This window comes from Lethenteron reissneri, chromosome 66 (assembly GCF_015708825.2).
Source record: "Lethenteron reissneri isolate LAM-NWPU_2019-01 chromosome 66, ASM1570882v1, whole genome shotgun sequence".
In the NCBI taxonomy this organism is placed as follows: Eukaryota; Metazoa; Chordata; class Hyperoartia; order Petromyzontiformes; family Petromyzontidae; genus Lethenteron; species Lethenteron reissneri.
The window spans coordinates 229408-255116 of NC_083844.1; the positions used below are offsets into that span (position 1 = coordinate 229408).

At 56.8% G+C, this 25709-nt stretch overlaps 3 protein-coding genes across 3 annotated transcripts; all 3 read right to left on the reverse strand.

The window, feature by feature from the left end:
- Positions 1-115: 115 nt before the first annotated feature.
- LOC133359820 (uncharacterized) lies at positions 116-15733 on the reverse strand. The gene is made up of 5 exons (XM_061578357.1): positions 14517-15733; positions 13281-13322; positions 11800-12130; positions 2067-2074; positions 116-487 (listed from the first exon to the last, which is right to left on the reverse strand). Exons 1-5 carry the CDS (start codon positions 14800-14802, stop codon positions 168-170), a joined length of 987 nt encoding a protein of 328 aa, XP_061434341.1. The 5' UTR covers positions 14803-15733; the 3' UTR covers positions 116-167.
- Positions 5664-7959, reverse strand: LOC133359772 (histone H1.5-like). Its single transcript, XM_061578301.1, has one exon. It carries the CDS (start codon positions 6339-6341, stop codon positions 5679-5681), a length of 663 nt encoding a protein of 220 aa, XP_061434285.1. The 5' UTR covers positions 6342-7959; the 3' UTR covers positions 5664-5678.
- On the reverse strand, positions 8727-10813 carry LOC133359779 (histone H2A-like). The gene has a single exon (XM_061578309.1). The coding sequence runs from the start codon at positions 10559-10561 to the stop codon at positions 9938-9940; it is 624 nt and encodes a 207-aa protein (XP_061434293.1). The 5' UTR covers positions 10562-10813; the 3' UTR covers positions 8727-9937.
- Positions 15734-25709: the final 9976 nt, after the last annotated feature.

Genomic DNA, 25709 nt, shown 5'->3' on the forward strand with positions numbered 1-25709 from the left:
GATGAAGATTCGCCAACTCAACAAGCGAACGTCCAGCACGCTCACAACAACCCAGGACATGTGCTCCATTCAGAGCGTGTTTGGCAACACTGGCGCAAGCAGTTTCGAAGAGGTGGGTGGCTCTGAAAAGAGCCTTTGGGTTGGCTTAGTGTGCGAGAGATGGGCGCTCAGCCTCCGAAGCCGTAGAGAGTGCGGCCCTGGCGCTTGAGGGCGTAGACCACGTCCATGGCGGTGACGGTCTTGCGCTTGGCGTGCTCCGTGTAGGTGACGGCGTCGCGGATGACGTTCTCAAGGAAGACCTTCAGGACGCCGCGGGTCTCCTCGTAGATGAGGCCCGAGATGCGCTTCACACCGCCGCGGCGAGCGAGGCGGCGGATGGCGGGCTTGGTGATGCCCTGGATGTTGTCGCGCAGCACCTTGCGATGGCGTTTTGCGCCTCCCTTGCCGAGCCCCTTACCGCCTTTACCGCGTCCAGACATTGCGACTACTTGTGACAAAGCTCCTCGCGAGAGACTGCGCGCTCAGCTTGCAGCAGCAGCCGCCTTTATACCCGAAGCGTGGCGACGTCACCGACCACCCCTGCCCTCCGCGATGGCTCCGCCTTAAACCTTCCACCTTTAACCTCTGCGACGAAGAAAACCCTCCACCGTCGTCAATAACACTTCCTTGACATGTATAATATGCGACGTTTTGGGCAATGGCCCTTCTTCGAAGCACTCTGGAATGATATTGGCACACCCGCAGCGAACGCCAGAGGAACGCCATCTGTTGCAAGATTGCACGTGGAGTGAATAATCGGTGTAAGGTCTTGTTTTCAAGTGAACAAGATGAACTAACTTTATAATCGTGTGAAGCTTAACGGCTTCCAACACAATAGTTGAGTGAACGTCACCAACTAGTTCTCCCAAAGTAAGAAAGACATTGCAAACAATGCGATATTTACGTATAGAAATTAATTTTATAGAAGTTTAAATGGTGCACCGCAATGTTTACAAAACAAAAACAAAGTGAAAAGGCGGAACGAGCGAATGAAGGCAAATTGAGTAAAGCTGTCTGGAATCAATACATTTTTAGACTAAATTCCATATTTGGCACCAGTAGCATGATGACGGAATGAAGAGGTGCAACACATAATCAAAATTGGAGGTTCGTCAAGAATGCATCGATTTTGAATCTGGATTTAGATTAGAATCGCCAGCGAGAATGCTGACGTCGCTGAGATTACTCTGCACTCAGTTCGAGTGAGGGAGCTGCCACCCGCCTCGCCTGTGTTTGTGATCCCTGCTTTCGGGCTCGATCACTCCCATCACATCAATGCTTAAAACACATCGAGTGGGTGAAATGTTACACAGTTAATTTGAACTAATTGAAGCGCAGCAGCTGTGGTGCCACAGCGACGGGGCCGTTCTGCCGAGCCAGGGAGCCGCCCGGCTTCCCCCCCCGCACTGCCCCCCATCACCCGCCCCACATAAGCACACACCCGCACGCATCCCCCCCCCCCCCCCATAGAGCTGGAAGGGAAGGTTACCTGATCGACCGGTTTTTATCCGAGAGACCCTTATCGGGATTAATTCTCACGGTTTCCGGCGATCAGGGAATTGGATGACCTCCCCCGTGCTACGTGGTACCGCGGCGCTGCTGCCGGCCTTAATATTGTGTGGTCGCGGCGTGGGGCATTCGGCCACCGCGGTTGAGGCGCATTTCCCCCCACACACACCCCCACGAGTCGACGGGGCAAGCAGGGGAGGCACGAGACAGCATGAATAGCGGGGTCACAGGGGCTGTTGCGCATAGTCATGGGGGGTTGGGATAATTGCGCTTGAGCGCGCAGGCCCCATTGTTAGGAAGGGTAAGGGAGTAATTAGGATGTGTGGGGGTCGCTAGCCCCCGAAATCCCTCCCTCGATAATGCTAACGGCCGGGCTAGCATCATCAATCGCCCCCCCGCTGCTAAGCGAACCGCTGCTAAGTTCCTCACCCATGGTGTGGGAGCCGTCGCCCGAGGGTTCCACTCCACCGCGGGTCCGCGTAGCAGGCATGGTTAATTACGTACGCGCACACCCACACACACAGCTCTGTACGGCACTCACTCTTGCGCTTCTCTGCGCCGCGCTGGCCGCTCACGTTACAATCGCGCACCTGGGGTACGCCGATTACGCACGCCGCGAGCTTACGCACACACAGTACCACACGCGTCCCCACACGCAACCCGCGCGCTCAGCTCCGCGCAGCGCTCACTCACGTGGCGAACCACTGTGCACACAGCGCCCCCACACGCTCACACTGCACGACAAGATCACGCGAGACCACGCTTCGCTATTAATGATTTATTATATGCCACCTGCGAATTGATGTTGAATCAGTGAGTCGACGAGGCTGGCCTATTCCACTAAACCTGTACCTATTCCCTATTTATCGGCTATGATTCTAATTCCCCTTCTTACTCACTGTTAAGTGTCCACGGCGGTCCGCTGATCCTTGTGTTAACCGCGTGCCTCGGTGCGTCGCACGGACGTTCGGGTCGCTGGCTCGAGCTGCGTCTGGTCGCCTGGCGCTGGAGTAAGAGAGCGATTTCCCCTCTGCGCTCCTCTATTTATCCTCCCTACCTCCAAAGGGGATGCTGCGCTGAACAATGGGCTCGTGCACCCCAAGCCCGCGCACGGCAGTCCCCAGGCGCTGTTGATATGCTAATCAGTGTGCTGCGTGCAAGGCGTAAATCCTAATTACTCCCTTACCCTTCCTAACAATGGGGCTTGCGCGCTCAAGCGCAATTATCCCAACCCTCCATGACTATGCGCAACAGCCCCTGTGACCCCGCTATTCATGCTGTCCCGTGCCTCCCCTGCTTGCCCCGTCGACTCGTGGGGGTGTGTGTGGGGGGAAATGCGCCTCAACCGCGGTGGCCGAATGCCCCACGCCGCGACCATACCATATTAAGGCCGGCAGCAGCGCCGCGGTACCACGTAGCACGGGGGAGGTCATCCAATTCCCTGATCGCCGGAAACCGTGAGAATTAATCCCGATAAGGGTCTCTCGGATAAAAACCGGTCGATCGGGTAACCTTCCCTTCCAGCTCTATGGGGGGGGGGGGGGGGGATGCGTGCGGGTGTGTGCTTATGTGGGGCGGGTGATTGGGGGCAGTGCGGTGGGGGAAGCCGGGCGGCTCCCTGGCTCGGCAGAGCGGCCCCGTCGCTGTGGCACCACAGATGTACGCCGCCAACGTCGCTCACTGATTAGCATATCAACAGCGCCTGGGGACTGCCGTGCGCGGGCTTGGGGTGCACGAGCCCATTGTTCAGCGCAGCATCCCCTTTGGAGGTAGGGAGGATAAATAGAGGAGCGCAGAGGGGAAATCGCTCTCTTACTCCAGCGCCAGGCGACCAGACGCAGCTCGAGCCAGCGACCCGGACGTCCGTGCGACGCACCGAGGCACGCGGTTAACACAAGGATCAGCGGACCGCCGTGGACACTTAACAGTGAGTAAGAAGGGGAATTAGAATCATAGCCGATAAATAGGGAATAGGTACAGGTTTAGTGGAATAGGCCAGCCTCGTCGACTCACTGATTCAACATCAATTCGCAGGTGGCATATAATAAATCATTAATAGCGAAGCGTGGTCTCGCGTGATCTTGTCGTGCAGTGTGAGCGTGTGGGTGTGTGATGCCGCCGCCACGAAGCCGTTCGGCAGGCACCAAATCCCCGACCTCGCCACCACCAAGCAACGGAGCCGACCCCGCGTCCCCCTCACCTCACCTCACATGAACACACCTGCACTCATTCCCCCCCCCCCCCCATAGAGCTCCGAGGGGAGGTCGCCTGGCCGACCGGTTTTTATCCGAGAGACCCTTATCGGGATTAATTCTCACGGTTTCCGGCGATCAGGGAATTGGATGACCTCCCCCGTGCTACGTGGTACCGCGGCGCTGCTGCCGGCCTTAATATGGTGTGGTCGCGGCGTGGGGCATTCGGCCACCGTGGTTGAGGCGCATTTCCCCCCACACACACCCCCACGAGTCGACGGGGCAAGCAGGGGAGGCACGAGACAGCATGAATAGCGGGGTCACAGGGGCTGTTGCGCATAGTCATGGGGGGTTGGGATAATTGCGCTTGAGCGCGCAGGCCCCATTGTTAGGAAGGGTAAGGGAGTAATTAGGATGTACGCCGCCAACGTCGCTCACTGATTAGCATATCAACAGCGCCTGGGGACTGCCGTGCGCGGGCTTGGGGTGCACGAGCCCATTGTTCAGCGCAGCATCCCCTTTGGAGGTAGGGAGGATAAATAGAGGAGCGCGGAGGGGAAATCGCTCTCTTCTCTCCAGCGCCAGGCGACAGGACGCTCTCCAGTCCAGCGACCCGATCGTCCGTGAGACGCATCGAGGTGCGCTGCGAGCACGGGATCAACGAACCGCCGTGGGCATCCAGCAGGAAGTAAGTAGGTGAATTAGAATCATAGCAGATAAATCGGGAATAGGTATAAAGGTATCAGCGTAGGCCAGCCTCGTCGACTCACTGATTTAACATTAAATTACCAGGTATCAGATAATAAATCATTAATAGCGAAGCGTGGTCTCGCGTGATATTGTCGTGCAGTGTGAGCGTGTGGGTGCGCGTGTGTACACTGTGGTTCACCACGTGAGTGAGCGCTGCGTAGAGCGGCGCACGAGTGGGTGTCGCGTGTGTGCAGGTGTGTGCGCTCGTAGTGTGGGTGAAGGGGTCGGTGCGTCCGCAGGTCCCCGATCCGTCTGTCGCCGCCGGGACTCGCGCAGTGTGAGGGCAGTGTCGTTCGCCCCCGACCCCCGTTTAATAGCGCGTGATCCGTGGAGAGACAACGCAGCGTCTGCAGGTGAACGAGGGCGTGCGGCGAGCTATGCCTCTCACACGAGCTCGCGGAGGGACGGACCAGGGAGGGGAGCCGTCGGGCGATGAGCCCAGCGACGGCAGCAGCTGCTCGCAGAGCAGCGAGGGGTCGGCGCACGGCGGAGCCCCTGCCATAGGCACGGAGCAGGGAGGGACTCCGGGGACCAGCGGCCCCAACAGGTGCGCTGTGTGCACAGTGGTTCGCCACGTGAGTGAGCGCTGCGCGGAGCTGAGCGCGCGGGTTGCGTGTGGGAACGCGTGTGGTACTGTGTGTGCGTAAGCTCGCGGCGTGCGTAATAGGCGTACCCCAGGTGCGCGATCATAACGCAAGCGGCCAGCAGACGGCGAGCGCTGCGCAGAGCGGCGCAAGAGTGGGTGTCGCGTGTGTTCACTCCGTGTGTGATACAGGTGCGCGATCATAACTTGCGTAGTTGGTGTGGAGTTGGAGTGCACGGAGCGGCGTGTGTGTGTGTGTGCATACGTTCGTTACATGTCGGATACGGATGCGCATTGGTAACGTGCCGCACAGGGCTATACTGCGAGCACGGCGTTTGATTGACGATGATGTGCGCACGTATGCTCGCAGCGTGGGAGCGCGGCGCGAGGCTGTAACAGTAGGGGCGTCGCATTCGAATGCCGGCGAAACCGTAGCGAGTAATAGGGAGGTGGGGTAACGTAAACGGAATAGGGGATGCAGGCGGGAGGGACCCCGGGGGCCAACGGCCCCCACACAGCATCTGGTTCACTTTTTGAACGAAGTGGGTGGCTCTGAAAAGAGCCGTTGAGGTGGAGTGAATCGAGCGTCGGTCGTCCCATCGGATTCACTTCTTTGGCGCAGTCTTTTTGGGCTTGGCCGCGGCCTTCTTGGGCTTGGCCACCTTGGGTTTGGCGGCCTTGGCCTTGACGGTCTTGGGCTTAGCGACCTTGGGCTTCGCAGCCTTGGGCTTGGCTGGGCTCTTCGCCGCCTTCTTGGGCTTAACAGCCGACTTCACCTTTTTGGGGCTCTTGGCCGCCTTGGCAGCCGCGGGCTTCTTTGCTTTCTTGGGAGACTTCTTGGGCGCGGTCTTCTTGGCTGCCGCGGGCTTCTTCACCTTCTTGGCTGCCGCGGGCTTTTTAGCTGCGGGCTTTGCCGTTGACGACTTGGGCTTCGCCTTTGCGGCAGCCTTTTCCTTGTTGAGTTTGAAAGAGCCAGACGCGCCGCTGCCCTTCACTTGCGCCACGGCGTCTTTGGCCACGAGCTTCTTGATGGCCAACTTCACGCGGGCATTGTTCTTCTCCACGTCGTATCCTCCGGCAGCAAGCGACTTTTTGAGCGCAGGAAGAGACACGCCGTTCCTCTCCTTGCTGCTGGCCAGAGCCTTGAGGATGAGCTCGGACACGCTGGGGCCGACCTTCTTGGCCTTTGGAGCGGCGCGCTTCTTCTTGGGGCTTTTAGGCGCTGAAGTAGCCGCAGCTGGTGGTTGAGCAGGAGCAGTTTCCGCCATCTCAAGACGTCGCTTTTATCGCCTCGCCTCTTGGAAATCGAAATCAGCGCTCTCACGAATTCGAACCGAGCGTCCTCCAGGCCCGAGGTTATTATAGAAGCGGCGTACTGAATGCGGACGTCGCTGAGATCATCCAGCACTCAGCTCTAGTGAGGGAGTTGCCACCATACTCACTGTGTTTATCACGCCTGCCTTTGGGCTCGATTACTCCCGTAACGTTCATACTTACATGCATCTAGTTGATACATCATCACGAAGATCACTTCTTTAATGTACGTTACTTATGCAATATACGACAATGCTCACGATATAAATTATAATTCTAAACAAGTGAACAACCAACATTTGGGAGACATTGTTCGGTCAGGGCAAGATATGATGATTGTCGGTTTTCAAAAGTGTTACTGATGAACACTATTTAAAACGCACTCGAATTTTTTGCAAGACAAGATGCTTAAACATACTACTCATTTAATTCCAACGAAATATTTTCTATTTAAGTTTTGCCTCGCGCGCTCGCGATTCCTCCTCTCGCGCTATGGTGAGGACTGCGCGCCATGTCAATCGTCCCTTGTCACCGAACTTTTAACTGGACGTTTTAATCGAACTTTGAAATGAATAAATATATGGATTTTCAGATGGACAACAAACTGAAGAAAATTACTCAAAATTAACCGACATTATATGGAAAGTTTAACATTTTACGTGGCAAGATATGAGTAGCTCACGCACTGCAGAAGGGTCGCGCGCCTTGAAGGCACGGTGCACAATCATCACCACTCAAATTCAACTCAAGTGACTCCGCAGTCGAATGTTTAAAGAAAATATATAATCTTACGTTTAATGCATTGACAGAGTTGATATTCTAGGAGCGCAGGATGGTTCATGCGATGAGTTGTTTTTACTGCAATAAGTAACACGTATTTACTGCACTAAGTAACACGAATGAGTAATCATTGGAAAGATGTTATTAACCATGTAAAAAATATTTAACTACACATATTTGTACCATCTTATTTGACAGGTAATATTATACTTTACCGAGTGTTAACATCCCCAGCGTTTACCAGTACTTTTATGCTTACTATCAGCTAACACCGGCCACAACCCTGAGCTGATGTGCTCATTTGTTCTCTTTTAGCCCCGACACCCCCGCCACTTCCCGGCAACCACATTCAGATAAGCCCCCCTCTTCCCCCCTGATTTGTTATTTTATTATTTATATTGTTTTAGTTATTTATTATTGTTTTACCTACGTGACTTTACCGAAAAAACCTAAGAGTATGAATCATTGCAGTCACGAAAGCTACAAATTTAGAACGAATGCAATAATCATTCGTTCCACGCGCATGTGAAGAGGCGTAGTAGATTGGTTTATGCACTTCTGGTAGGAACGAAGTGGACCAGACTCCAATAGATTATATCGTGCGTCCGTTTGTCCGTCCGTCCGTCCGTGTGTCAACATCGCCCCCTACTGCAAACACTTGGCATGACCCTACAAAAACATTTAGACTCAGTGACGCTATCCTGGCTAACCAAGTGTAGCATTCCCTTATAATTCCCTCAGATAGCTTTTAATTACAATGTTACACTCCCTGATGTTTTTAAATAGCAACATTGACATTTAAAGCTTCAACATAAATAATTAAAACATTTATATTAACAATTAACCCACGGCGGCCTAAGGCCTACAGGTAGGCCTAAAGCCTAGACCTAGGCCTCAAGCTCTCCCTTCGTATAGTTCCCCCGCGTGTGTGAAAGGGAGTAAATGGTTAACAAGGTTACATTCCCTGATGTTTTTTAATAGAAACATTTACATTTAAAGCTTTTTCATTAAAAACAACTCCCTACCTCCCCCCCCTCGTCGGCGGCTCTCCAGCCGAGCCAGGCCTGGGAATCTCTCCCCCGCTCGGGGTGTATTGGGCGGGGCTACAGCGGCAGGGGGCGGGGCTACGCGGCAGGGGGCGGGGCTACGCGGCAGGGGGCGGGGCTACGCGGCAGGGGGCGGGGCTACGCGGCAGGGGGCGGGGCTACGCGACAAGGGGCGGGGCTACAGCGGCAGGGGGCGGGGCTACAGCGGCAGGGGGCGGGGCTACGCGGCAGGGGGCGGGGCTACAGCGGCAGGGGGCAGGGCTACGCGGCAGGGGGCGGGGCTACAGCGGCAGGGGGCGGGGCTACGCGGCAGGGGGCGGGGCTACGCGGCAGGGGGCGGGGCTACGCGGCAGGGGGCGGGGCTACAGCGGCAGGGGGCGGGGCTACAGCGGCAGGGGGCGGGGCTACGCGGCAGCGGGCGGGGCTACAGCGGCAGGGGGCGGGGCTGGGCGGGGCTGGGCGGGGACACCGAGATGGGGCGGGGCCACGGGTGGCGGGGCGGGGTTACGCGGGTGGAGGGCGGGGCCACGGGGGCGGAGCGGGGCCACGGGGGAGCGGGGCGGGGTCAAGCGGTGGGAGGCGGAGCTTAGCGCGATGGAGGGAGGGGCCGTTGGCGAAAAGGGGCGGAGTCTACAGTCGAGAATACAGTACCGGGGGCGAGGAGGCGGGGCTAACAGTGATAGGGGCGTGGCCCACGGCGCTGCATCTCGTGCAGATTGTTACTACTCACTGTGTCTGCTCCAAGCTGCACTCACGTAGGTACATACTTGTGCAATACTATTATTTTTTTGCAGAACGGTTACTACTACTTTATTGTTTCTTATGTTCCACTACGTCTACGTTTCCATCCACTCATTGGCGCCCATTTTTTGCCATTTCATTTTATTATAGCCATTCAATTGTTCGGTCCTACCAGCCCACCCCACAGGGACCTGTTTTCACCAACGCACAGCAATATTCGTTCCAAGACCAACCCCGGGCACACGTCCCACAGCCCCTTTTAACTCCTCAATCTCCGCAACGCACAGCAATATTCGTTCCAAGACCAACCCCGGGCACACGTCCCACAGCCCCTTTTAACTCCTCAATCTCCGCAACGCACAGCAATATTCGTTCCAAGACCAACCCCGGGCACACGTCCCACAGCCCCTTTTAACTCCTCAATCTCCGCTCCCAATACACATTCGCGTCCAGCACGCCTGGTCCTGGTGACGTCACTGCCCTTTAACCCCTGACCCCCCCGTCCAGCTCTTATTTCCCGCGCGTGTGTGAAAAAAAATTAAGATTGATTGGTGCGTGTTGTCGTGAGAGCGGAGATGTCGTGTTTGCGTGGTGCGTGAGGGTGGCTCGCAGATCCCTTAAAGTGCTTGAACCATTCTCCGACTCCTCTTCATATGTAATCTGACCGCTCAAAAAGAGCGAGTTTTATTCTTTAAAAAAACACGATACTTTCTTCCAATAGGCACCTCAATTTATTCTAAACCATGTTCCATGATTGATGCAATGTTGGAATGCTGCTCAAATACCGTTCCTAAATTAGACATAAAGGGTATCTGGAACGAGCAGAGCATTCGTTTAATTGCGAGCAATTTGGGACGAGGGCAACTCGACGACGGTGTCCTTATTAATAACAAAACCCCTGTGCACGACTGTCCGAGCTCTTTGCAAGCAAGTGGGTGGCTCTGAAAAGAGCCGTTGTTGTGGTGGTAGAGGCGGCGGCGCGTTCACTTCTTTGCCTGAGAGGTCTTCTTGGGCAGCAGCACGGCCTGGATGTTGGGCAGCACACCGCCCTGGGCGATAGTCACGCCGCCCATGAGCTTGTTGAGCTCCTCGTCGTTTCGCACGGCGAGCTGCAGGTGTCGGGGGATGATCCTCGTCTTCTTGTTGTCGCGGGCGGCATTGCCAGCCAGCTCGAGGATCTCGGCAGAAAGGTACTCGAGCACGGCGGCCAGGTAGACGGGTGCTCCAGCGCCGACCCGCTGGGCGTAATTGCCCTTGCGGAGCAGCCTGTGAACGCGACCCACGGGGAACTGCAGGCCGGCGCGGGAAGAGCGGGACTTTGCCTTGGCGCGAGATTTGCCACCGGTCTTGCCGCGTCCAGACATCGTTAACGGACCTAGGATGCAAAAAGCACTGGAGACAAAGTACGAACGATTTGTGACGTTAACACGCACCACGGGAGCGGCTTTTATAGCGGAGACGAGGATCGTAGAGCGCGCCGCTGCTGATTGGCTCCTCTCGCTCGAGTCCCGCCCTCTCCTTGAGCCACCAATGACAAGCCGGGACGCGAGGATTCGATGTTGACTTTCATTATTTGTATCCATATATATTTTAATGCGGACACGCATCTTATGAATTAAACAATGCGATACACGTACTTAATAGGTTCAAGTTTTAAGCATGATAGAGTTAATTCATGGGCGCGTGCTGGCAAGTCAAACTTATAAGCGGATTCCGCAAATATCAATGTATTATTGATTATAATCATCATTTTGAGGGACCGCATTGGTTATAATAAATCATTGTGATAGCCTTGAGCTCGTGATTGATCGCCCACGTGCCTATACGGTGTATAGATATTTTTCTTTAACCGCCTGTTCGGGCAATGCCTAAAAATATATGTGCGTGAATAATTCAGTCTCACTTTGCAAAATGTGAACTTCTTATCAGCTCGGGCTTGAAACAACATGAACCAATATCTTTGGGTTTAATCTATATATATAAAATCGTGAATGTCTGTCTGTCTGTGTGTGGATGTCGGACCATACGCACTTTCATTGGACGCCGGTTGCCCCTGCCAACGCCTAGCGACGTCTTCGCCGCTTTCATTGGACGCCGGTTGCCCCTGGCAACGCCTAGCGACGTCTTCGCCGCTTTCATTGGACGCCGGTTGCCCCTGGCAACGGCTAGCGACGGGCTAGCAGTTGCGGGGTGGACGCCATCTTTAATTCCCGTTAAAAATAGGCGCACGCATTAACACGCGACTCTGAGGTAAATTCATCTAAGTTTCACGTCCTCTTTACTCCCCCCCCCACCACAATGTGTGCTATTACTATTATAGGGTCGGTAGATTATAAAATTATAGCGATTACACAGTATTATTGAAGCGCGGGGGGGGGGGGGAAACGGCACCCGTACCCAGCGTCAGCCGGGTGGCAAAATCAGGCGAGGCGTGAGGCTCTGCACGGTGCTAGGCCTCCACACCACCACGCGACTCCGAGGTAAAATACATTTCACCAAAATAACTCTTTTGTTGTACATTATGTAAACATGGTTTCACAACGCTTATACACAACACCAACGTGTGATGTTGCAGAATGAGCGGCGGGGTATAGAAAATGAACTTGATTGTCGCTTACGCCTGACGACTCGTGAGAGCCGTGACCAGCAAACGAAGGTTTCCGGCACCCGAACTTTGAAGGACACACATGGAAGCTTTCTCACGAGTAAGTGGTGGCTCTGAAAAGAGCCTTTGTGTTGTGCTTTGAGGGCCGAGCTGGGCGTTCAAGCGCGCTCGCCACGAATGCGGCGGGCGAGCTGAATGTCCTTGGGCATGATGGTGACGCGCTTGGCGTGGATGGCGCACAGGTTGGTGTCCTCGAAGAGCGCGACAAGGTACGCTTCGCTGGCCTCCTGCAGAGCCATGACAGCGGAGCTCTGGAAGCGCAGGTCGGTCTTGAAGTCCTGCGCGATCTCCCTGACGAGGCGCTGGAAGGGCAGTTTGCGGATGAGCAGCTCGGTGGACTTCTGGTAGCGGCGGATCTCGCGCAGAGCGACGGTGCCGGGCCTGTAGCGGTGAGGCTTCTTGACGCCGCCCGTGGCCGGAGCGCTCTTTCGGGCCGCCTTGGTGGCGAGTTGCTTGCGGGGGGCCTTGCCGCCCGTGGACTTGCGAGCCGTCTGCTTGGTGCGAGCCATGGCTTGGTGAGGGCAAAGATTCTCACAGGCGGGGAGGAGAAGGCGGCTTATGTAGCCCAGAGCGCGCGCTCACTGGTCAGCGGAGTCGTGACGTGCGAAGAAGGGGCGCGTGCTGATTGGTTGGCAGCGTGCAATGATCTCGAGTCGTCAACTCTTCTTCATCAACGAAATGTTCTCACTTTGGAGCATTGCAGAATGCCGCATCACGATGCAGTAGTTCCGTTTGAGCGCCGTCCATGTCTTTAACGGATCTTCTTTTCTCAAGCAAACACCTTTCCGAAAACAACTTTACAGTGCTCCGCATGATCTAAATAAAGTGTGAAGAAACTGCACTTCATTGGAAGCAGTAATACGTAAAAAATATTCTTTGGTTCTTTCGGTAAAGTCACGTATAAAGAAAAAATAATATATTACAGCATACGACGTTTCGATTGCAACACAAGCAATCATCAGGTATAATGAAATAGCGACATAAAATCGAACCAGAAAAAAATTATAGACAGACATATAAGCAGACAGATATCACCAATTTGTTTCTTTATATACGTGACTTTACCGAAAGAACCAAAGAATAATTCCTGCAGTCACGAAAGCTCCAAAGTTAATACGTAAAATTGTCGGAAAGAGGTGATCACAGGGATAGATATCTATTCTCTTGGCATTGAGATGATGATCATCAATTATACTGCACGAGTCATCCATGCTAGGCGCTTACTTTTACATAGATGTACACGTGCAAAATGTTAGTTCCTGCCCGAAAATACAACCACGAATTAAATATATTGCATTGCAAGGTTTTGGCACCAAATATCCAATGTAATATCTGAATGGGCTGCAGATGAAATCAATAGACAAACAAGTCCAAGAAATGCCTGCTGGTGAACATGTGCCATGAATATTGTTATCGCTTTTATTCACGTGGAAACAGGTTAAAATGCGTTCCATCTCTCCATTCCACTCAATGAGCGAACAATGTCCCCGCGTGAACCGGGGCTTTGTTGGAAGTTTCGTTTAGTACTCCTGCTAGGACTGGTACAAGCAGGTTCGGAGAGGTGGGTGGCTCTGAAAAGAGCCTTTGTAATTAATGGTGGAGTCGAGGCTTCACTTGGAGCTTGTGTACTTGGTGACGGCCTTGGTGCCCTCCGACACGGCGTGCTTGGCCAGCTCGCCGGGGAGCAGCAGTCGCACTGCGGTCTGGATCTCCCGAGAAGTGATGGTGGAGCGCTTGTTGTAGTGCGCCAGGCGGGACGCCTCGGAAGCGATGCGCTCGAAGATGTCGTTGACGAACGAGTTCATGATGCTCATTGCCTTGGACGAGATGCCGGTATCGGGGTGCACCTGCTTCATCACCTTGTAGATGTAAATGGCGTAGCTCTCCTTCCTGCGGTGGCGTCGCTTCTTGCCATCCTTGCGCGTAGCCTTGGTCACAGCCTTCTTGGAGCCCTTCTTGGGAGCAGGAACCTTGGCCGGCCCAGCGCTCTTTGATGCGGGAGGATCGGGCATGTCGACGCGTCGTAGGCAGCAGCTTCAGGTCAGAACAGACGGGAAGCGAATGTGGATGTCGCTCGCGCGTTGAGCTCCTTTTATAGGAGGCGAGATGCAAATCAGAGGATCGTAGTGCGCGGCGCTGCTGAGTGGCTCTTTTAGTACCGTCCCTCTCCATCAGCCTCCAATGAGAAACGCGGACGCGATGTTCACTTTAATATCGATTTTACTGCAAAAAGGACTTGTGAATATAACACAATGTAATGCCCAAACTTGTATATTAGTGAATTGCAGCCATGGCATTGCCTTTGTTTTAAAAAGGATGACTAGAAAACCCAATACAGTATATTGTGTTTTGAGCGTGGGTTTTTTTGTTTCTTACGAGGGATTGTTTCACCACTCGTCTAATACGGCGCACGGGCGTTTTATGAACACAATTTGGAAAAATACAAGCGCTCGGTGGAGAAAAATAACTTCGCTGTTGTGCTGTACAGGTGGAGATTAGCATTCCGGCACGCTCCGTCAATTAGGACGAGTGTGCTGTAACATTGTGGCGCCAAATGCTCGACGTAATATCGGAATCGGCTGCAGCTGGAAATAATTAACGCAAAAATACCAGAAATGGGTACTGTATTAAGGCGTTCAAGAATTACGCCTTGTTAAATGTGACGTGAATATCATGATTTCTTTCATTCATTCATGTGGAAGCAGATGAAGATTCGCCAACTCAACAAGCGAACGTCCAGCACGCTCACAACAACCCAGGACATGTGCTCCATTCAGAGCGTGTTTGGCAACACTGGCGCAAGCAGTTTCGAAGAGGTGGGTGGCTCTGAAAAGAGCCTTTGGGTTGGCTTAGTGTGCGAGAGATGGGCGCTCAGCCTCCGAAGCCGTAGAGAGTGCGGCCCTGGCGCTTGAGGGCGTAGACCACGTCCATGGCGGTGACGGTCTTGCGCTTGGCGTGCTCCGTGTAGGTGACGGCGTCGCGGATGACGTTCTCAAGGAAGACCTTCAGGACGCCGCGGGTCTCCTCGTAGATGAGGCCCGAGATGCGCTTCACACCGCCGCGGCGAGCGAGGCGGCGGATGGCGGGCTTGGTGATGCCCTGGATGTTGTCGCGCAGCACCTTGCGATGGCGTTTTGCGCCTCCCTTGCCGAGCCCCTTACCGCCTTTACCGCGTCCAGACATTGCGACTACTTGTGACAAAGCTCCTCGCGAGAGACTGCGCGCTCAGCTTGCAGCAGCAGCCGCCTTTATACCCGAAGCGTGGCGACGTCACCGACCACCCCTGCCCTCCGCGATGGCTCCGCCTTAAACCTTCCACCTTTAACCTCTGCGACGAAGAAAACCCTCCACCGTCGTCAATAACACTTCCTTGACATGTATAATATGCGACGTTTTGGGCAATGGCCCTTCTTCGAAGCACTCTGGAATGATATTGGCACACCCGCAGCGAACGCCAGAGGAACGCCATCTGTTGCAAGATTGCACGTGGAGTGAATAATCGGTGTAAGGTCTTGTTTTCAAGTGAACAAGATGAACTAACTTTATAATCGTGTGAAGCTTAACGGCTTCCAACACAATAGTTGAGTGAACGTCACCAACTAGTTCTCCCAAAGTAAGAAAGACATTGCAAACAATGCGATATTTACGTATAGAAATTAATTTTATAGAAGTTTAAATGGTGCACCGCAATGTTTACAAAACAAAAACAAAGTGAAAAGGCGGAACGAGCGAATGAAGGCAAATTGAGTAAAGCTGTCTGGAATCAATACATTTTTAGACTAAATTCCATATTTGGCACCAGTAGCATGATGACGGAATGAAGAGGTGCAACACATAATCAAAATTGGAGGTTCGTCAAGAATGCATCGATTTTGAATCTGGATTTAGATTAGAATCGCCAGCGAGAATGCTGACGTCGCTGAGATTACTCTGCACTCAGTTCGAGTGAGGGAGCTGCCACCCGCCTCGCCTGTGTTTGTGATCCCTGCTTTCGGGCTCGATCACTCCCATCACATCAATGCTTAAAACACATCGAGTGGGTGAAATGTTACACAGTTAATTTGAACTAATTGAAGCGCAGCAGCTGTGGTGCCACAGCGACGGGGCCGTTCTGCCGAGCCAGGGAGCCGCCCGGCTTCCCCCACCGCACTGCCCCCCATCACCCGCCCCACATAAGCACACACCCGCACGCATCCCCCCCCCCCCCCATAGAGCTGGAAGGGAAGGTTACCTGATCGACCGGTTTTTATCCGAGAGACCCTTATCGGGATTAATTCTCACGGTTTCCGGCGATCAGGGAATTGGATGACCTCCCCCGTGCTACGTGGTACCGCGGCGCTGCTGCCGGCCTTAATATTGTGTGGTCGCGGCGTGGGGCATTCGGCCACCGCGGTTGAGGCGCATTTCCCCCCACACACACCCCCACGAGTCGACGGGGCAAGCAGGGGAGGCACGAGACAGCATGAATAGCGGGGTCACAGGGGCTGTTGCGCATAGTCATGGGGGGTTGGGATAATTGCGCTTGAGCGCGCAGGCCCCATTGTTAGGAAGGGTAAGGGAGTAATTAGGATGTGTGGGGGTCGCTAGCCCCCGAAATCCCTCCCTCGATAATGCTAACGGCCGGGCTAGCATCATCAATCGCCCCCCCGCTGCTAAGCGAACCGCTGCTAAGTTCCTCACCCATGGTGTGGGAGCCGTCGCCCGAGGGTTCCACTCCACCGCGGGTCCGCGTAGCAGGCATGGTTAATTACGTACGCGCACACCCACACACACAGCTCTGTACGGCACTCACTCTTGCGCTTCTCTGCGCCGCGCTGGCCGCTCACGTTACAATCGCGCACCTGGGGTACGCCGATTACGCACGCCGCGAGCTTACGCACACACAGTACCACACGCGTCCCCACACGCAACCCGCGCGCTCAGCTCCGCGCAGCGCTCACTCACGTGGCGAACCACTGTGCACACAGCGCCCCCACACGCTCACACTGCACGACAAGATCACGCGAGACCACGCTTCGCTATTAATGATTTATTATATGCCACCTGCGAATTGATGTTGAATCAGTGAGTCGACGAGGCTGGCCTATTCCACTAAACCTGTACCTATTCCCTATTTATCGGCTATGATTCTAATTCCCCTTCTTACTCACTGTTAAGTGTCCACGGCGGTCCGCTGATCCTTGTGTTAACCGCGTGCCTCGGTGCGTCGCACGGACGTTCGGGTCGCTGGCTCGAGCTGCGTCTGGTCGCCTGGCGCTGGAGTAAGAGAGCGATTTCCCCTCTGCGCTCCTCTATTTATCCTCCCTACCTCCAAAGGGGATGCTGCGCTGAACAATGGGCTCGTGCACCCCAAGCCCGCGCACGGCAGTCCCCAGGCGCTGTTGATATGCTAATCAGTGTGCTGCGTGCAAGGCGTAAATCCTAATTACTCCCTTACCCTTCCTAACAATGGGGCTTGCGCGCTCAAGCGCAATTATCCCAACCCTCCATGACTATGCGCAACAGCCCCTGTGACCCCGCTATTCATGCTGTCCCGTGCCTCCCCTGCTTGCCCCGTCGACTCGTGGGGGTGTGTGTGGGGGGAAATGCGCCTCAACCGCGGTGGCCGAATGCCCCACGCCGCGACCATACCATATTAAGGCCGGCAGCAGCGCCGCGGTACCACGTAGCACGGGGGAGGTCATCCAATTCCCTGATCGCCGGAAACCGTGAGAATTAATCCCGATAAGGGTCTCTCGGATAAAAACCGGTCGATCGGGTAACCTTCCCTTCCAGCTCTATGGGGGGGGGGGGGGGGGGGGGATGCGTGCGGGTGTGTGCTTATGTGGGGCGGGTGATTGGGGGCAGTGCGGTGGGGGAAGCCGGGCGGCTCCCTGGCTCGGCAGAGCGGCCCCGTCGCTGTGGCACCACATAGCCCCCCGGGGTGCCAGTCCCCGTCCCGGGTTGACTTGAGCACCTCGCCTGGGTTGCCCCCACGAGGTATCGCCGCGGGGTCCGCGGGATTCGCCCGGCCCTTGTGGTTGGCCTCGGGGGTGGCGGCTCCGTCTCCTGGGGCTCCGGCGGTGGTCTCCTCCTCCATTCCAACGGCTCCCCTCGGCCCCTGGCACCTGCGGGCTGGGGAACAAACTCAGAGGCGGTGGGGTTTAAGGGTCGCCGTCCTCGTCGCCCCCGGCCCCGCCCGGGGCCCCTCGGAGCCCGGGGCTCCGTGGGGCCCATGTACTGCGCGAGGCCCCCGGGCACGGGGGGTGGGGGGACCCCGGGGTTTCGGGGTACTTGGACGGCGGGGCTCCCCCCCTCGGGGGCTGCTCGCCACGGCTTCAGTCGGCGGATGTTGACCACCATCTCCCGGCCCCTCTCTCCTCCCTGAATCAGCACCGTCCATGGTGAGATCTGCCGTCTCACAATCCAGGGTCCTCGCCAGTAGGTGGTCAGCTTCCCCACCTGTCCGGCACCGACGCGGGGAGTGTACAGCCACACCTCGGAGCCCGCAGTGTAGAAGGGGGGCTCCATACGGGGTCGGGCGCCCTGCTCTTGCCGCTGGTGCGCGGCCTCTCCGTGCGGGCAGGCTCGGCCCCTGGCCCCTCGCAGGGTCTCCAGCAAGTACTCCACGGGGTGGCTCCCTTCCTCCCGTTGCGGCGGAGGAACACCGAACAGCAGATCTGCGGGCAGGCGAGACTCGCGACCAAACATCATTAGGAACGGGGTCTGTCCTGTAGAGGTGTGAACGGCGGTGGTGTAGGCGAACAGGGCATAGGGAAGGTGTTCGTCCCAGTCCTGTTGATTCGCGGCCGCCATGCGTTTAAGCTTCCCGGCCAGAGTCTGGTTCATCCTCTCTACCATCCCGTTCGCCTGGGGGTGATACGCCGTGGTTCGGTCCTTCTGGATCCCGAACTCTCGGCACAGCGCCTGAAATAGTTCGGCCTCGAATTCACTACCCTGGTCGGTAATGACTCGTTCGGGGATCCCGCACTTAAGTACGTAGTTTTCCACGAAGGCCCGGGCCACTACAAGGGCTGTTTTATCCGGGATAGCCACCGCCACGGGGTAGCGGGTGAAGTATTCCACCGCTACGAGAATATACCGGTTGCCCCGGTGGGATCGTGGAAAGGGCCCCTGCAGGTCGATTCCGACCAACTGATTCGTCCGACTGACTCGGAACGGCCTCAGGGGTACCTGGTACCTCGCCGGCTTTTGCCCACACTGCTGACAGGCCCGGCAGCCCTGCACCCAGGCGGCCACATCTTGTGCCAATTTGGGCCAGAGATACTGGCGACGCAGGGTCTCTCGAGTGCGTCGTTCCCCATCGTGGCCCCCGAGTGGGTGGTCATGCACCAGCCGTAGCAGCTGGGGTCGCACCTGGGCAGGAACACAGATGCACCCCGGCTGGCCGGCCTCGGTTAACTCCCGTACCAATCCGTTCCGCACACACAACCGGGCATACAAACCGCTCCAGGGTCCTGGTAGGGCGCTCTTTTCCTCCCGCAGTGCCACCTCCACTGCCGCCAGATCCGGATCTCGCTGCTGGGTCTGTCTCAGCTGCTCGTCGTTTAGGCCCGGGAAGGCGCAGCCGACGTCCTCCTTGATCCGTCCAATCGGGTCCCGAGCCGCGGGTCCCGCGCTTGCCGGGCGGTCGACGGGATCCTCAGTGCCACCTGTGAGGGTTTCCGTGGCGCACACTGCCCTCTCTCTCGCTGGGGGGGGGTCAGTGGCCGCGGCCTCTCGGGGGTCCGTTGCCTGCCGGCAGCGTCCCCCCGTGAAACACGGGCAGGCCTCCTCCGCCCTCGTCTCGGCGTACACCGTGGGTCGCCTCGACAAGGCGTCCGCGTTTGCATGCGTCCGGCCAGCCCGATACTCGATTTGCAGGTTGTACTCCTGCAACTGCGCCAACCACCGGGCCATCTGCCCCCGCGGCTCCTTGAATGTAAGCAGAAACTGCAGAGCATAATGGTCAGTGCGTACGCGACATCTCCTGCCGTACAAATACGGCCGGAACTGTTTGCATGCGAAAATCACGGCGTACAACTCTTGGCGGGTCACGCAATAGTTCAGTTCGGCCCCACTCAAGGTCCGGCTGGCGTACGCGATGACTCGTTCCGTCCCATCCTGTACCTGTGACAACACCGCGCCCAGCCCGCTGCTGCAGGCGTCGGTGTCCAAAATAAAATCGGTGGTAAAATCGGGGAAAGCGAGGGTGGGGGCGTGGGTGAGGTGGTCTTTGAGAGTGGTGAAGGCCGTCTGGCAGGCCCCCGTCCACTGATAGGGGTGCTTAGGGGAGGTGAGTTGGGTGAGGGGGCGTGCAATCTCGCTGAATCCCTTTACAAATCGACGATAATAGGTGGCGAGCCCCAAAAATGATCTGAGCTCCGTCAGATTCCTTGGCCGTGGCCACTCCACTACGGCGCGTACCTTCTCCGGATCGGTGCGCACGCCTGCCTCGCTGACGCGATGCCCGAGGTACCCCACCTCGCGTTGTGCGATGTAACACTTACGTGGCTTGAGCTTGAGATGAGCCGCTCGCAGTCGCTGGAACACCTCTCGAAGCCTGGACCAATGCTCAGACAAAGATCTACTGAACACTATCACATCGTCCAAGTAAATCAGGCACTGTTCCCACTGCAAGCCCCGCATCACCAACTCCATCAACCGCTGGAACGTCGCGGGCGCGTTAGTGAGTCCGAACGGCAACACTCGAAACTCAAACAGGCCCATCGGGGTGGTGAATGCTGTTTTTGGCCGATCCTCCTCCGTCATCTCCACCTGCCAGTAACCGGACGCCAGATCGAGGGTGGAAAAATACCGCGCTCCTGCGAGACTGTCGAAGGTGTCGTCGATGCGAGGTATGGGGAAGGCATCGCCGAGCGTGACTGCGTTTAGTTTACGGTAATCGACGCAGAACCGGGTTGACCCATCCTTTTTCGTTACTAGTACCACCGGGGCTGACCAGGGGCTCGCCGAGGGCTGAATTATGTTATCGCGAAGCATGTCCCCAACTGCCTCTTTGATTTGGGCGCGTTCGGGTGCGCCCACTCGGTACGCAGGGAGTTTGATGGGTCGGGCTGCACCGGTGTCAATTTGATGCTTAACAAGGTCGGTCCGACCCACGTCCGAGTCGTGTTCGCTGAACACGTCGGCATACTCCCGCAGTAACTCGCGCAGCCGATCGGCCTCTCCCTTAGGTAAGTCCGCCCATGGTACATGTAACGCGTCGAGCAGGGGAACGACCTCGGCTCGGGGAGTCGGGCCGACTCGCCAGGCCAGGTCCTGCTCACCCTCAGGACGACCGGGGTCCTCAGCCCAGAGTGCGAACACCGAGTCGTTAGAGTGGCGTGCGTGCAGGGGGTGTACTGTGGCTATCGGGGTGCGCCGTCGCAGTATCGCGGGGGTATTGTGGGGGTTAAACATCCGCATAAACAATCGGTCCCCATCTGCGTTTACCAACGTGGCGGATCCCACAACCCCATACCGTTTTGCCAACTCCGGGTGAGGAGTTAGCATTACCTCCCCTGATGGTCGGAGCGCGGGGTCGGTGGGGGATGTTGCCACCGGCACCAGCATCTCGGTGAGCGGGCCGATGGTGACTGCCGTCGCCAGGATAGCGGCCACAGGTGCAAAGCGGCGGCGCGTTGGTTCTCGTCCCAGGAACGGTATCCGCTCGCCGTTGCTCTCCATGGTGGCGCATCGCTGGCGGGGTTGCACGTTGAGTCCCAACCGTTCTAGGAGGTCGGTGCCTGCGATACACTCGTGACACAACGCACTCGACACGTAGAACTCCTGCGTGCACACCTGGCTGCCTATGCGGACCTCTAGGGTGGCTTTCCCCAGCAGCCCCATTCCGGCTCCGCTCGCAGTGTGCAGCGCGCGGTCCGGGGCCTGCAGGTGACGCACGTCGACCCCGATCGCGCTGCAGTGCGCTGCGCTCACGAGCGAGGCCACCGCCCCCGTGTCCAGTAGGATGCGGGTACGCACTCCGTTTACCTCCCCTTCCACCAGCGACGTGGCCCCCGTGATCCCCGCCACCAGCTCCCGCAGCCAGTCGCCAGGAGTCACCGTTTCTGTGGGCGTTGTTGCTGGAACCTGTGTGGAGATCACTCGCTCGCCATTATTCTCATTATCGTCTATCTGTATCGGGACCGCGTCGATTGCACCCCTAGTTGGTCCGCTCTCTAGGGGGCGTTGGAGTTTAACCCCCGTGTCTGTCTAGCTCGGGTGATTTCCGGACAATCCCTCACTAGATGCCCTCGGCGATCGCACATATAACATGCCCGGGGAGGGGGGGCGGCTCCGTAGCGGGTCCCCTGTCCGCTCCCTCTCCCAGTACGCAGTTGTCCCAAATCGGCCTCTAATTGGGACACCCTCCCGGCTAGTCCCCCTACTGTCGAGCGTAGTTCACCCATCTCAGACTGGAGGGTCTTCATATTTTTATTTGCGTCCTCGCGTACCTGGTTTACCTGGCCGGAGACATCCTTTATACCCGTTTGTATACCGGCAACCCATCCCGGGGTTGTCTCGCGGGACACTGGAGGCTCTCTTTCCCGGCCCCTTACCTTCCTCGCGAGCTCCTGTTCCTCCTCCTCGTCTTCCGAGAGCAGGCTCGCAATGGCGCGCTCTCGTCCCAGCCCCCGGAGCTGCGCGCGTTCGCTGTGAATTCTTTCACACTTACGTGCGCGCTCGACAAGGGTGTTAAAGGGAAGACGTGGGCAGCTCATGTCTGGCTGCCACCACGCCGTGCGAGACAGGTACCGCTGGATTTTCTCGGCGGCCAGTTCCTCAATAACATCAGTTGCGTACCCCGGGCGTGCGATCTTTATTAACTCGCGCACATCCTCGGCGTAATCACGTAGATCTTCGCCAGGTTGGCGCCGGCGCGCCTCTAAGGCCGATTTTGCTTCCTCCTCGTCACGCGTGCCAAAGCGCTGATCGAGTCGGTGCATCAGCTCCTCTAGCTGTGTCTGTGCGCTCGCGGGTAACGCTTCTACAAAATCGGCTGCCCGCCCATCAAGATTCATATTAAGTTGACGTACTGCCTGCGCGTCCGTCCATCCATTAATTTCCTTGGCCCCTAAGAGATTGCGGGCGAATGCCTTCCACGAAGGGGCCCCCCGGCCGGTAAATATTAGTCTTATTTTAGCGTGAGGTAACGCGGGGGTCCATCCCACTTCTGACACCAATTTGTGGGGGTCGCTAGCCCCCGAAATCCCTCCCTCGATAATGCTAACGGCCGGGCTAGCATCATCAATCGCCCCCCCGCTGCTAAGCGAACCGCTGCTAAGTTCCTCACCCATGGTGTGGGAGCCGTCGCCCGAGGGTTCCACTCCACCGCGGGTCCGCGTAGCAGGCATGGTTAATTACGTACGCGCACACCCACACACACAGCTCTGTATGGCACTCACTCTTGCGCTTCTCTGCGCCGCGCTGGCCGCTCACGTTACAATCGCGCACCTGGGGTACGCCGATTACGCACGCCGCGAGCTTACGCACACACAGTACCACACGCGTCCCCACACGCAACCCGCGCGCTCAGCTCCGCGCAGCGCTCACTCACGTGGCGAACCACTGTGCACACAGCGCCCCCACACGCTCACACTGCACGACAAGATCACGCGAGACCACGCTTCGCTATTAATGATTTATTATATGCCACCTGCGAATTGATGTTGAATCAGTGAGTCGACGAGGCTGGCCTATTCCACTAAACCTGTACCTATTCCCTATTTATCGGCTATGATTCTAATTCCCCTTCTTACTCACTGTTAAGTGTCCACGGCGGTCCGCTGATCCTTGTGTTAACCGCGTGCCTCGGTGCGTCGCACGGACGTTCGGGTCGCTGGCTCGAGCTGCGTCTGGTCGCCTGGCGCTGGAGTAAGAGAGCGATTTCCCCTCTGCGCTCCTCTATTTATCCTCCCTACCTCCAAAGGGGATGCTGCGCTGAACAATGGGCTCGTGCACCCCAAGCCCGCGCACGGCAGTCCCCAGGCGCTGTTGATATGCTAATCAGTGTGCTGCGTGCAAGGCGTAAATCCTAATTACTCCCTTACCCTTCCTAACAATGGGGCTTGCGCGCTCAAGCGCAATTATCCCAACCCTCCATGACTATGCGCAACAGCCCCTGTGACCCCGCTATTCATGCTGTCCCGTGCCTCCCCTGCTTGCCCCGTCGACTCGTGGGGGTGTGTGTGGGGGGAAATGCGCCTCAACCGCGGTGGCCGAATGCCCCACGCCGCGACCATACCATATTAAGGCCGGCAGCAGCGCCGCGGTACCACGTAGCACGGGGGAGGTCATCCAATTCCCTGATCGCCGGAAACCGTGAGAATTAATCCCGATAAGGGTCTCTCGGATAAAAACCGGTCGATCGGGTAACCTTCCCTTCCAGCTCTATGGGGGGGGGGGGGGGGGGGATGCGTGCGGGTGTGTGCTTATGTGGGGCGGGTGATTGGGGGCAGTGCGGTGGGGGAAGCCGGGCGGCTCCCTGGCTCGGCAGAGCGGCCCCGTCGCTGTGGCACCACAGATGTACGCCGCCAACGTCGCTCACTGATTAGCATATCAACAGCGCCTGGGGACTGCCGTGCGCGGGCTTGGGGTGCACGAGCCCATTGTTCAGCGCAGCATCCCCTTTGGAGGTAGGGAGGATAAATAGAGGAGCGCAGAGGGGAAATCGCTCTCTTACTCCAGCGCCAGGCGACCAGACGCAGCTCGAGCCAGCGACCCGGACGTCCGTGCGACGCACCGAGGCACGCGGTTAACACAAGGATCAGCGGACCGCCGTGGACACTTAACAGTGAGTAAGAAGGGGAATTAGAATCATAGCCGATAAATAGGGAATAGGTACAGGTTTAGTGGAATAGGCCAGCCTCGTCGACTCACTGATTCAACATCAATTCGCAGGTGGCATATAATAAATCATTAATAGCGAAGCGTGGTCTCGCGTGATCTTGTCGTGCAGTGTGAGCGTGTGGGTGTGTGATGCCGCCGCCACGAAGCCGTTCGGCAGGCACCAAATCCCCGACCTCGCCACCACCAAGCAACGGAGCCGACCCCGCGTCCCCCTCACCTCACCTCACATGAACACACCTGCACTCATTCCCCCCCCCCCCCATAGAGCTCCGAGGGGAGGTCGCCTGGCCGACCGGTTTTTATCCGAGAGACCCTTATCGGGATTAATTCTCACGGTTTCCGGCGATCAGGGAATTGGATGACCTCCCCCGTGCTACGTGGTACCGCGGCGCTGCTGCCGGCCTTAATATGGTGTGGTCGCGGCGTGGGGCATTCGGCCACCGCGGTTGAGGCGCATTTCCCCCCACACACACCCCCACGAGTCGACGGGGCAAGCAGGGGAGGCACGAGACAGCATGAATAGCGGGGTCACAGGGGCTGTTGCGCATAGTCATGGGGGGTTGGGATAATTGCGCTTGAGCGCGCAGGCCCCATTGTTAGGAAGGGTAAGGGAGTAATTAGGATGTACGCCGCCAACGTCGCTCACTGATTAGCATATCAACAGCGCCTGGGGACTGCCGTGCGCGGGCTTGGGGTGCACGAGCCCATTGTTCAGCGCAGCATCCCCTTTGGAGGTAGGGAGGATAAATAGAGGAGCACGGAGGGGAAATCGCTCTCTTCTCTCCAGCGCCAGGCGACAGGACGCTCTCCAGTCCAGCGACCCGATCGTCCGTGAGACGCATCGAGGTGCGCTGCGAGCACGGGATCAACGAACCGCCGTGGGCATCCAGCAGGAAGTAAGTAGGTGAATTAGAATCATAGCAGATAAATCGGGAATAGGTATAAAGGTATCAGCGTAGGCCAGCCTCGTCGACTCACTGATTTAACATTAAATTACCAGGTATCAGATAATAAATCATTAATAGCGAAGCGTGGTCTCGCGTGATATTGTCGTGCAGTGTGAGCGTGTGGGTGCGCGTGTGTACACTGTGGTTCACCACGTGAGTGAGCGCTGCGTAGAGCGGCGCACGAGTGGGTGTCGCGTGTGTGCAGGTGTGTGCGCTCGTAGTGTGGGTGAAGGGGTCGGTGCGTCCGCAGGTCCCCGATCCGTCTGTCGCCGCCGGGACTCGCGCAGTGTGAGGGCAGTGTCGTTCGCC

Excerpts from the sequence above, each read along its gene's own strand:
- LOC133359772 (XM_061578301.1), bottom strand. The coding sequence starts at position 6,341 with ATGGCGGAAACTGCTCCTGCTCAACCACCAGCTGCGGCTACTTCAGCG.
- LOC133359779 (XM_061578309.1), bottom strand. The coding sequence starts at position 10,561 with ATGCGTGTCCGCATTAAAATATATATGGATACAAATAATGAAAGTCAA.
- LOC133359820 (XM_061578357.1), bottom strand. The coding sequence starts at position 14,802 with ATGTCTGGACGCGGTAAAGGCGGTAAGGGGCTCGGCAAGGGAGGCGCA. Across the intron at positions 13,323-14,516 it reads CGCCCTCAAGCGCCAGGGCC|ACCGCAGTGCGACTGCTGCT; the intron begins GCACTCTCTACG and ends CGGGAGATCCAG. Across the intron at positions 12,131-13,280 it reads CCGGCGAGCTGGCCAAGCAC|CCATGGCTCGCACCAAGCAG; the intron begins GCCGTGTCGGAG and ends GCCCTCACCAAG.